The 12,006-nt window shown below is 43.5% G+C and overlaps 3 protein-coding genes across 4 annotated transcripts in view; 2 read left to right on the top strand and 1 right to left on the bottom strand.

The window, feature by feature from the left end:
- The window catches only part of bcl7a (BAF chromatin remodeling complex subunit BCL7A), a 9,419-nt gene extending 5,488 nt beyond the window's left edge, over positions 1 to 3,931 (top strand). For both annotated transcript variants that reach the window (XM_063017440.1, XM_063017439.1), the window contains exons 3-6: positions 1 to 33; positions 660 to 827; positions 1,289 to 1,386; positions 2,131 to 3,931. The exon at positions 1 to 33 is cut by the window's left edge and continues 64 nt beyond it. In XM_063017440.1, coding sequence (XP_062873510.1) covers positions 1 to 33; positions 660 to 827; positions 1,289 to 1,386; positions 2,131 to 2,193 — 362 coding nt within the window. In that variant the 3' untranslated portion in view covers positions 2,194 to 3,931. The remainder of the gene's footprint in view (positions 34 to 659; positions 828 to 1,288; positions 1,387 to 2,130) is intronic.
- A 720-nt stretch (positions 3,932 to 4,651) lies between these two features.
- alkbh2 (alkB homolog 2, alpha-ketoglutarate dependent dioxygenase) lies at positions 4,652 to 8,586 on the bottom strand. The gene is made up of 4 exons (XM_063017438.1): positions 8,118 to 8,586; positions 5,692 to 5,928; positions 5,413 to 5,611; positions 4,652 to 5,134 (listed from the first exon to the last, which is right to left on the bottom strand). Exons 2-4 carry the CDS (start codon positions 5,918 to 5,920, stop codon positions 4,813 to 4,815), a joined length of 750 nt encoding a protein of 249 aa, XP_062873508.1. The 5' UTR covers positions 5,921 to 5,928; positions 8,118 to 8,586; the 3' UTR covers positions 4,652 to 4,812.
- On the top strand, positions 7,016 to 10,681 carry unga (uracil DNA glycosylase a). Its single transcript, XM_063017436.1, has 7 exons — positions 7,016 to 7,166; positions 8,251 to 8,430; positions 8,516 to 8,611; positions 9,102 to 9,199; positions 9,375 to 9,463; positions 9,798 to 9,976; positions 10,204 to 10,681. Exons 1-7 carry the CDS (start codon positions 7,074 to 7,076, stop codon positions 10,342 to 10,344), a joined length of 876 nt encoding a protein of 291 aa, XP_062873506.1. The 5' UTR covers positions 7,016 to 7,073; the 3' UTR covers positions 10,345 to 10,681.
- Positions 10,682 to 12,006: the final 1,325 nt, after the last annotated feature.

The raw sequence follows: 12,006 nt of genomic DNA on the forward strand, positions 1-12,006 counted from the left end.
ATAGTTCCTCACCTGGAATGATGGACATGCACGGTAATGCCAACCGAGTCTCAAAACATGTCATCCTATTTGTTTCATATGTACACTGTATAGACAAAAGTAAGTGGATTATTGTTCTGATTATTCGGTTTGGGTGTTTTCGCCCACCTATGTGTATAAAATGAATTATTTTAGGAAAATGTAGGGAGGGTACTTTGCCCTTCCAGCATGCCTGTGCCACTGTGGACAAAACGAGATCGGTGAATACACTGTTTGATGAGAGTGTTGTGTAAGAACTAATTAGTAACCTGCACACTTCAGTGGCAGTGGCTGACCTCAGCTGCATTTAACTCCTTTTTTGGGGTGAATTGGAACGCTGATTGTAAGCCAAGCCTTTGAGTCTAACATTAGTGCCTGATTTTACAAATGGGCACAAATTCCCACATACACAAACCTTCCCAAAAGCATGAAGGCCGTCATAGCGTCACTTATAATAACAATAATAATATTCCAGCTTGTATGGCGCCCTTGGAGCCTTGCTTTAGGGCGCAACAGTGGCCGCATTGCAGAGCCTAGATTAGAACCCACAGCTTTACGCCTGATAGCCCCAGACTCTACCCACCACTAGGCTGCCCCCACTGCCCAAAATTGACCTCCTTATTGTGTCCTTTTTTTCCTAGATGACAACAGTAACCAGAGCTCCATCGCTGACTCGTCCCCCTTAAAGCAGGAGACCAGTAACAACACCAGTCCCACCCCTGAACCGGCAGCTCAGAGCGACGGCGGCGAGGCCAAGAGCGAGCAGTTTCCCAGCAAACAGCTTTCGTCCGGTCAGGACAGTAAGACGGGTCAGTCTCTCGTAGTCCAGGCTGCACTAATAATTAAACACACCATTACGTCGCACCTCATGTAGTGCATGGATGTAGGTACTGTTATAGAAATAGCTTTAGATTGCATTCACACATGCATAGAAACCAAAAAACCTCCACCAGCAGGTCCGAGGCCTTGTATGCGAGAGAGGAGGCCTGATAACCCCGACTACTGCTGTCTGGTCGAGGCACCGGCACATGCGGTGAAGGAATACAGCGTGGGCCTCAGCGAGGGTTAGGGGTCTCTGTAAGAGTTCACTGCAGACCTGCAGCATGTGTTAGCCTGAGAGAGTATCCTAAAGGGGAATAAAGTACATCCAAATTGGGATAATGAAGTATGAGAAAATAATAGAGTTTAATGTTGGCATCTGAACCATTACTTTTGGGCGACTAATGGCCGTTACTTTACAACGTTATTGATAAAATTTCTTGTACGGCAGGACAAAATCACTCCTCATCAGAGTCCACCACCGCCAAGAGGGAGAGCAAGTCACAGGGCGAGCAAGAACATCTTACAGACACCTCCAAAGCTTCTCAGGTAACAAAATCCGTCTGTCCGTTTCTCTACGCATCTGTTTGCTGTCAGTACGGACCAAAGTGTAAAGGTCAGTGCATGGACAAAGAGAAGATGCTCTAGAGAGGGAGCTCTACTGCAGAGACTCGGGTTCAGATTAAAGCTGTGCCACCTGGGTGGGAAAGACCGTACTAATGAAGGGGTGGGGTTATTAATGCTGTGTAAGGACCTTGGTTGCACAGGGCACTTGTACAAAAAGTGAAGGAGTCCTGATCTCAGCCTCACTGAACAGCTTTGGAATGAACTGGAACATCTATCGAGGCTTTCTTGACCCAGCCATAAGAATGCCCTTTTGAATGAATGGGCACAAATTCCCACAGACATAATTCCAAGTCTTGTGAGAAGCCTTCTTATTAGAGTGGCTGTTCTAACTGAAAAGATTACACACAGAGGTCACTATTTTCACTCCAATAAGCTCGTGTTCAGGTGTCCAAATACTTTTGGATATATTGTGTATAAGTACAATGAGGACGACTTTCCTTGCTTCACATTCCTGGACCAGACAGGGTTTTCATGTGAAGCAGACAGGAGCCGAACATGATTGCACTTGTTTTATCAGCTGGTCCTGGTCCTCAGACGACAGACTAGTGGAATCTGGTGAAGCTCCTGCAGCCGCTGCGACTCTTTGTAGATAAAAGTTCTAAAGAAATGCTTTTTACCGGCTGCGTTCTTTGTTTTAATTGTTTGTTGATGTTGTTTCTCTGGCAGGATATGGAAGATGGTGCTCCTTCTAGCAAGAAAGGCAAACTGGACTCTTCAGAAGCCAACTAACTGTCTGTGTTTGCCAACTGTTACACTCTAGTGATCTCCCTTTCATCTCTCTGTATTCCTTCAGTTCTTCTGACTCCGGACACGAGCTGTAAGCGTATCGGTTCATCTGATTCCCGTCACTCTCACAAGCGCTTCTGTTTATTTTATTATTATCATTATTATTATTATTTGCAGTCGCTTTTCAGTACAGAAAGTGGGCGGAGCTGGAGACGCCGGAGTTCTTATCGCACTGATCCTAGAACAGCTCACACAGTCTAGACAGACACGCTCAGCCACTTGACCAAAGTATCTGGACACCGCTTCTCAGCCTCGGGGCAGTAGTTCAGAGAGGGCTCTTTCCGGTCTAGTGCGGTCCATAAGCAAGGTTGATGTGAAGGATCTCCAGTGGCCAGCCAGGCCTTTCATCAACGTGTGCCTGCCCTCATTAACACCCTTCCTGAACAGTGAGGCTGTTATAGCTGCAAAAAGAGTCAGGCGTCCACATACTTTTGGCCATTCAGTGTATTTCTCATGTCTTTTTTTTATTATTATCATTCGCAGTCGCTCTTCAGTACAGAAAGTGGGCGGAGCTGGAGACGCCAGAGTTTTTATTGCACTGATCCTAGAACAGCTCGCTCGGTCATTTCTCTCAGCCACTTGACCCTTCCAGCCACGCCCATTTCTAAATAAAATTCATTCCACTCCTTACATTTTGGGGCAGTAGTTCAGAGGGGGCTCTTTAAGCACGGTCCATAAGCAAGGTCCGTCTAGGTTGATGTGAAGGATCTCCAGTGGCCAGTTGCGAGCCAGGCCTTTCATCAACGTGTGCCTGACCTCATTAACACCTTTCCTAAACAGTGAGGCTGTTATAGCTGCAAAAACAGGTGTCAGGTGTCCACATACTTTTGGCCATTCCGTGTATTTCTCATGTTTGTTTTGTTTATGATTTGATTTTGGTCAGGACGGTGAACACACTGTAAGTAAGCAGCGCTGAACTCGATTGGTTTTGCCGCCGTACCGTGCCGTGTCGAATAGCTTAGTCCGACAGTCCGGAGTGAGTGGTGCTAGTCCCAGATTACAGACTGTAGCTCGTAGCGTACGTCCCGCTCGGCCGTGTGCCTTGCGATAACTAGAAGCTCGATCAGCCTCGTTCTCACGCGTCCCTCGAACGTCCCTCGACCCCCCCATCCGAACACGTATTATATCATTACAACAATTTATTTTCCACAGTGGCAGTTCTCCGACTCTCCGATCGTACTCATCCGATTCATCAAGGATCCGTCTCTCTCTGGCGAGCGCCTGCCGTCAGGTCTCCGTCTCGTGGCAGCCCGGAGATAAAAATAATAAAAGAAAATAAAACAAGAAAGTGATTTTCATTAGACGTGAACAGGCAGGTTAGCTAGACAGCTGAGCAAATACCTCATACGCAGACCAGCAGTGCTGGCGTACAAACACTAACTAGATATGACTTTTAAAGAAACGAGAAAAAAAATCACTCGGATGTGTCCGCTTGCGAAAATGTGTATATATTTATACAGCCGTTATTTTACTTTGATTTCTTTCTTTCTTTTTTGCACCAGTTTCTTTTTTTGCCAAAGTTTCCACCTTTTTGACGAAAACGTAATTCATTGGGACCATTTTTATTCCACTCTGCTTTAGAAATGTTGTGTACAGATTTATGGTTGTTTCATTTATTTATTCCACATGTAGGTTTTTTTTTGGGTTTTATAAAAAAAATAAATGAATTTTCTTTGAATAAGCTTGACGTTTTCTTTTTGTTTAGAACATTTTTCCTTCTAAACAGCTCGATTCTTTTTTAAATGCTCTCATGGAAGTACTGTGTGGTGGGATCGTTTATCTATTTATTATTTTACTAGGATTTTAACGTCATGTTTTACACACTTTGGTTCCATTCATGACAGGACAGGCAGTTACTGCTTACACAGGATTCATCAGTTCAAGTCTTCACCTCACTTGCATGTCTTTGGACTGTGGGAGGAAACCGGAGCTCCTGGATGAAACACATGGACATGGGGAGAACATGCAGACTCCACACAGATAGGACATGGACCGCTTAACCTGGGAATCGAACCCAGGACAGTGCTACCCATGGAGACCCTGTGCTACATCATTCACCTTCATTCTTTTTTTCCCATGGATGGGTGTGCAGGTCTACTTCACAGTCTACACAGTTAGATGGTTAAATGACGTTTAAATCTGGTGACTAGGGAGGTCATGATTTTGGCAGCATTTATCATCTTTAGAAAATGGTGTTTGCACCATAGGGTGCGCCTTATATTTGACTTTCATACGCCCACGCTAAGAAATCTGTGAAACCAACTTCACCCACACTAAAAAAGTTGGCAACAGACATTGTAGGACTTCTCCAAACTTGATTCCTTTCAGATGTGTGCACTGCATTTCAAAATAAGTTGGGACACTTTCTAAAATGCAATAAAAACAAGAATCTGTAACTTGCTCATTCTGCTGAACCTTTACTTATCTGACAAGTGCAAAGACGAGATGTTTTCACCGACCGACACTGATGCCTGCAGCACACTCAGAAAAATGGGATGTGGTTCCATCACATTTCTCATTAATTACACATTTAAATAATTGGCTGAGTTCAGAAATCCAAAATCACTCCTGTTTCCCCCCTCGATGCACCTTGACGATTCGCCTGAACGTGAGATTGATGCGCGGCGTCCTCACCTTCTTCCGAACTGGCAGGCTGTGATACCAGTACGTGTTGGTGGGCGGGTTCATGAGAAGGAGACTTCCGTGCGCCAGTTCTAATTTCACAGGTTCGACGTGCCGTCTGTTTGCCCCTCCGCGGGCATCTCTGTGTCTGAAAATGAAGTCGCGTGCAGCTCCGAGCGACACGGAAGCAATGGGACAAGCGGGGTCCAATTCCCTCTCGTCGTCTCGGTGTTCCCCTATGTGATCCAGGCCGTCTTTATACCTGCGGAACAGGGACATCTGTGACTTCAGCCGAGCGACACAAATTCAAACGGGTTCTTTAATGTTTATGAGCTTCCAGAACTCGTCCCTTTTAGGAGCTGCTTCAGTCTATTTAGACAATTCTAACTAGCTCACACAGCCTCAGTATATAGAGATTCATTTGCTTGGCTGCATATGTCTCTGAGGAAACACGTGCTAGCCCTCGTCTTTCCAGATCATGCCCAAGGGAAAGACGATGGAGAAAGCAAACAGAAACTGTAAACTTCATGAGATCTTTACCTGTTTATCAGGACAAAGTTGAAGGTTTGCCCTGTTGCCTTGGTGACTGCATCACGAATATAGTCCAGGGTCGGAGTCCAGACTCTGGCTGCAAGGTGTACTCCAGAAAAAGAGTAGGTCAATCCTTCATCCCCATAAGTCGCCTGCTTTCTGGGAACGCTGTGCATCTTCCCGAACACCTGCACCTTCGTTTCTTCACCTAAAACAAGGAAAATATGACAAGTTTTTACTGTTGAGGACGCCGTGGGTCCATCACTTCTCATAGCCAACCCTTCGTACCTGTGAAGTATTCCACCTCCTGTTCTAGTTGCAGGAAAAGCCTGTCTGCTTCTTCCTTGGAGAACAGTAATCCGTAATCACAGTCCAGCCCTTCTCCTTCGATCTTTCGCCATGGGATGGGATGAGAGAACTCCTCGTCCTCTGTGTCTTCATCCTCCTCGGCTACAGTTCTCTCTGGATGCCTTCCACACACCAGGCGTTCCTCACTTACACCTACTTGCTTGTTCATAATGGAACCTGTTTAATTAAAGCACATGTAATAGTAATTCACAAATCAATGACATGGTAACGACTATGTTGCATTACTGATGATCAACGTAAATCCATTTTAGTGTCACAACATGAAATTAAAATGTAGATAAATTAGTAGAAGATCTAAAAGCACTTAATTTGGTCTCACCATAACTTATAAATTCCTAGATGTAAAGGTGGAGAATTTATTACACAAGACTGTCAAGATGCAACAGATTTTTTTTTTTAATTTCCCCCCAAATTTTCTCCCCTAATCTAGTCGTGTCCAGTTACCCTGATTGCGTCCTCTATACTGATTCGACCCTTCACCGCTGACTGAGGACGCCTCCCAACTGACATACGCCCCCTCCGGCACGTACAGCCAGTACAGACTGCATTTTTCACCATCGAGTTGAGTCGAGTTGAGTTCATACACCGACGGGCACTGTGTACGGAGGGACACACCCCCATCAGCATTATTCCTTCAGTCAGCAGCCAGCAGGGGACGCAGTCGCACCAGTTATGAGGACCTATGATTCGACTTTTTACCCCTAACCCTGAACAACAGCCAGTCGTTGTTCATGCTGCCACCCAGCCCAGTCGGAAAGGCAGAGCTGAGATTCGATACGATACGATTTATTCGAGACCCCAACTCTGGTGCGCTAGCGTACTTTACCGCCTAGGATGCACCAATGTATCCTGGTTTTAGAAGGATTCTATCTCAGACGTCTTGAATCGCTCAAAACGCCGTTAGAGAAACAAGACTCACTTGAAATTTTTGGTTAAATTTCGGGTCATGGGTTGAGAAATTAAGGCAGCATTAGGTAGTCCCTTGAAGAGATCCTGTATGTCATAGACACTGTATGTCACTGGTCCATTTTTCATCTTTTTGGCAAATGATTTGAGGGAAAATAATGTGTTTTTTAATCTGAGGAATTAAAAGGTGTTTTCTGACATATAAAAATGCCACACTTGGTTGGTTCTCCTTTAATAAACACCCATCGTGTTTGCCATGCTGCACCATGCTGCTCTCCTATTGGCTGCTTCATTATTTGGCGGGAGCCCTTGATCTCCAGCACAGGGTTCATTCATCCACATTCATACAGCCAGTTCACTTCAGTTTCAGTCCTAAAATTCACTTTCTGTTCAAAATGATCGGCCAGAAAAGCATCAAGTCATTTTTCTCTCCGAAGAGCAAGAAGAGATGTGTGGATGAACACGTGACAGAGGTGGACGAATGTGATGTGAGTCGTTTAGAAATTTACTTTTGTGCTGTTTACTGTGTATATTTTATCGTTTGCTTGTCCTGTATTAAACTTGCATTTTTACATTCTTCTCCCATTTAGTAAATTCATGTACAGTATTTTGCCGGGAGTTGTACAGGAAGTAAAACGTGTTTGGTGAACGAGTCGACTCTTTGAACAGAATCGTTTATGTGTGAAGTGCGAGTCGGCTCTTTGAACAGTGTCGTTTACGTGTGAAGTGAGTCGACTCTTTGAACAGTGTCGTTTACGTGTGAAATGGGAGTCGACTTGCAGAACAGATTTTTTTTCAATCAATAAAAATAAAATAATGAAAATAAATATAATAATAAACATTGCATTATAATAATAAACATATAATAAAAAAAGTATTGCTTCTACCATTAACATTTGCATCCCCAAAAAGCCAGAGAAATCTATTTTATGATTCCACACAACAGCAATATTACATGGTGGGTATTTTACAGCACATTTTGTTTTGTCTCTTGGTTTTTATGATGCTTTGCTAGGAAATGAAATTCTGTTTACATTAACAAGAAAAGTCAAACTTTTATAATATAATTATGAAAATATTAAACGTGATTTTGCACGTCTTTGCTAAATCTTGCAAATAAACCGTAATCATGCATTAAAATGAGCATGACTGGTATTTTCCTGAGATTTGACCAAGGGTGTGCAAAACTTTGCACAAGACTAATTCGTGCAAACCCAAAGCCATGAAGGAAAAGTCATGTGGTAGCTGAAGAATCGACTCAGCAACACGACTCACTAAAAAGATCCGGAAAGAATGGCCACTAATGGCTACGTCACATGTAAACAAAGCACATGTTTCAGCGCCTAGCAAGCTAATTCGCATTATTTCTGGATTTCCACACTAAACAAAGTTTTCTCTAGCAAATATCGTAAACGTATTAATAAATTAGTTTCGTTTACCTTTAAATTAAACTCGGGGACAGGGTGTGGACATGTTGCAATGGCAGTTTTGCCCTTCCTGCGCAGACCGAGCTGCTTTCTTCTCCAAAATCGATGCGTGAATTCCACTAAATACACCAAGATTTCTTCTCAGGTCAAAAGACTAAAAAAGGATCCGGAGTGTGTGAGTCTGAGTCCCGAGCAGCTCGACCGGATCGCCAGGAACAAAGCGGCCGCGTTGGAGCGCCTGTCCTCCCGCACAGAGCCTGCAGGAGTCGGGGTGAGCTGGAGAACAGCGCTGGGGGCCGAGTTTGAAAAACCTTACTTTAAATCGGTAATAATTCACTTTAGTTTGCTCTGGCGCGTCTAATGTTTCCTTGATCGTTTCCTCCACCGTCAAATAACGTTTATTTCCTCAGCTGATGAACTTTGTTGATGAAGAGAGACGAAAGCACACGGTGTACCCGCCGCCTCAGCAGGTTCTCACCTGGACCCAGATGTGTGAGATTCAAGATGTGAGTTACAACAGCACACAAGTTTCACTTTCTACTTTTCCTACATGTGTATTAAAACCAAAAAATATATCTAATAAATTATACGCTCCCAACTTTGTGTCAACAGTTGGGGAAAGGCATTTTTGGGATTCACTGGAACCTTGACCGTGAGCCAGGCTGTTTATTCCAGATCTAGTCCCTGAGCTCACGAATGCTTTATTTATTTTAAATTCTATTTCTGCATTTTTCTTCTAGTCTAGTCTAAAGCCAATTACCCAATACCCTGGCCTGACGAGGGCTGTACTTAAGACACGCCCCCTCTGACAGGTGTGCATTAGCTGACCGCTTCTTTTCACCTGCGTGAGGCAGGTTTACACACTCTGTGCAGGCACCATCAACCAGCCAGCAGATGATCCAAGAGAATATGCTGTTTACTTGTCAGCGCCACTAGCTGGATCGAACAGGAGATTTCCAAAAGGTAATTTTACTTCATCTCTCTTTGTTTTTATAGGTGAAGGTTGTGGTTCTCGGCCAGGATCCTTACCACGGCCCGAATCAGGCTCATGGCTTGTGTTTCAGCGTGCAGAGGCCTGTTCCTCCTCCTCCAAGGTAACCTTTCTTTTCTTAATCCCGAGACTGGAACTCGGGTACCTGCGCAGTGGTGACTTTGCGCCAATCGACTTTTAGGTTTTTAGTCTTTTGAATATGCACATCTTTACAGTTTGTCTACTTTAAATTTGTGCACACACACAATGCCATGTACTGTATTTTATTGCGTTTGCAGCTTGGTGAACATGTATAAAGAACTGGAGGCCGATGTCGAAGGCTTTCAGCATCCTGGCCATGGGGATCTGACAGGATGGGCAAAACAAGGTGGCCACTTTCTTTTCCTGTTTTGTTTTTCTGATTAAGGCTGCGTTAACATGAATATTCTTGGCTTGCGTTTAAAAATACAATACATTTAGTTGCTGGGTGTTCGACTACACACTAAATGTAATTGAAAATTGTAACAGCATCAACTGTTGGGAACTAATTTGTCATTATTACTGTATTTATTATAGAATGTGAGTTTGTACACAGCCGTGGATGCTTTTGAGTTAACATCTTTCCTGTATCCTGACCTGAGACGAATGACATTGTTTTTCAATCATTATTTGCCATTATCAAGCCATTATTTTCCTAACATACCTTCCGCATGACCTTGCAGGTGTTCTGTTGCTGAACGCAGTGCTGACTGTACGGGCGCATCAAGCCAACTCTCACAAAGACAAAGGATGGGAGATGTTCACAGACGCCGTGGTGAACTGGCTCAGCACGAACCTGGAGGGCCTGGTGTTCATGCTGTGGGGCGCGTATGCTCAGAAGAAGGGAGCCGCGATCGACAGAGTGGGTTTCAAAGATTGTTTGTTTTATTTTTTTTATTTATAGACAAGATGTGGACTACCAAACCTTTAGGAAAGACACATTTTCATGACTGTATGCTTGCTTGCAAGGGGTGAAGCTGATTAGACAAACCCACTAACTATAAATGAAGTCCACATTCTTTTGGCAATATGGTGTATCCAATTAAGCTGCGATACAGCGTATATACTAATTGGTTTGTTGTCTTGCAGAAACGACACCATGTGCTTCAGGCGGTTCACCCTTCACCACTGTCTGCCCACCGTGGCTTCTTTGGATGCAAGCATTTCTCAAAGACCAATGAGCTGCTAAAGAAATCAGGGAAGAACCCCATAGACTGGAAGGCACTTTGAGTCACATAAAAATGGACATTTAAACAGTTCCATTGAATCTCCAGTTCATAATAAGCTACGTTGTTACGTTCTTTTACACTATTCTTGTGTCGGACCAGCGTACACTGGACCTTTCAGATCATCTGCTGTAAGCTTCTCCATGTTTCTCGTTGTGTATTATTCTGTCAGACTTTCTCTATTGTCCATGTTAACATTCCAGTTGATCTATAGTGTCTTGTTATTGTCCTGCATGTGTTGAAACCCACTGTTTCTGGGAAATTTACTGCTAAGAACATTTGCACTTTTTTATAACGTCCATGTTAAAAGGACATTTTTCTTAATAAACCAATATAATGAATCGTGTGTGTGTGTGATTGTTTTTTGGTTTGGTTTTCATTCAATTTGGGCATATCCAGTTCCCTTGTTGCTTGCAAGACACCTGACTGGTACAACGATCTGTCGCGAATTCTTGCAAAGAGACCAAACACATACGGAGGACCATGCTGTGCTTGTTGTATTTCTCTACTGTGTGTGCCAGGGCTTTCACCAGACACCAGGAGTTGATTACTGATTACCGTTCCTCCTTCGACATGGCCAGTCCTGTCCTGTGTTTCTAAGCCTTAAATCCAAGTCTTGGTGGTGGTAGTGGGCTACCAAGTTAGACCGCTGCAACACCAGAGTGCTGATAGTTGATATTTGACATCCAAGAAATCTGACCGCTTCAAACATACTGTTAAAAATATATATTCCATTATAGTCTTGCTTTGATTCAGTGGTTTCTGCTCCTGTTCTTTTCTGTGACTGAAAGATGGATGTGAGCAAAAACGTTTGAACCCAAGTTCCTAAGATTCAGGAGCTGTGCAGCATTCTCATTACGTACTGCATCGTCATTCTGTCCTATAAGTAAGACAGAATTTAAGGTTTTACATTCAAGTATGACAATCTTGTATGTATGTTATTTACACGGTTGTACAAACAAGTTAAAGTCAGAACGAAGCACTTCGAGGGGGTGGTAATAACATTGTTGTACAATAGTGGTAGTGATGAGTTGAGGTACTGGACTAGTGAGCAGAAGGTTGCTGGTTCAAGCCCCATTATCGCCAAGTTGCCACTTTTTTGGGTCCATGAACAAATGTAAACGTGTATAGAGATGCTAATGTGCTTCTTCAACAACTGAATTCTTTTCAACTGTTCATTTAACAGCAAGAGTAAATGTTTGTGTTTCATAATTTACCCAAGTGAAAGTAAAAATGGTAAATGGAGGGCATTTCTCACCTAGCATAGCTATAGCATTCAATTTACTCAACTACACTTTTACTTTTTGTATTGCATAAACTGTAGTGGTGGGTAGCACCGTCGCCTCACAGCAAGAAGGTCCTGGGTTCGATCCCCAGGTGGGGCGGTCTGGGTCCTTTCTGTGCGGAGTTTGCATGTTCTCATTGTGTCTGTGTGGGTTTCCTCCGGGTGCTCCGGTTTCCTCCCACAGTCCAAAGACGTGCAAGTGAGGTGAATTGGAGACACTAAATTGTCCGTGACTGTGTTTGATATTAAAATTGTGAACTGATGAATCTTGTGTAATGAGTTATAACTACCGTTCCTGTCATGAATGTAACCAAAGTGTAAAACATGACGTTAAAATACTAATAAACAAACATACATACTGTAGTGTGCTGTTGTTTACTA

This window comes from Trichomycterus rosablanca, chromosome 21 (assembly GCF_030014385.1).
Source record: "Trichomycterus rosablanca isolate fTriRos1 chromosome 21, fTriRos1.hap1, whole genome shotgun sequence".
In the NCBI taxonomy this organism is placed as follows: Eukaryota; Metazoa; Chordata; class Actinopteri; order Siluriformes; family Trichomycteridae; genus Trichomycterus; species Trichomycterus rosablanca.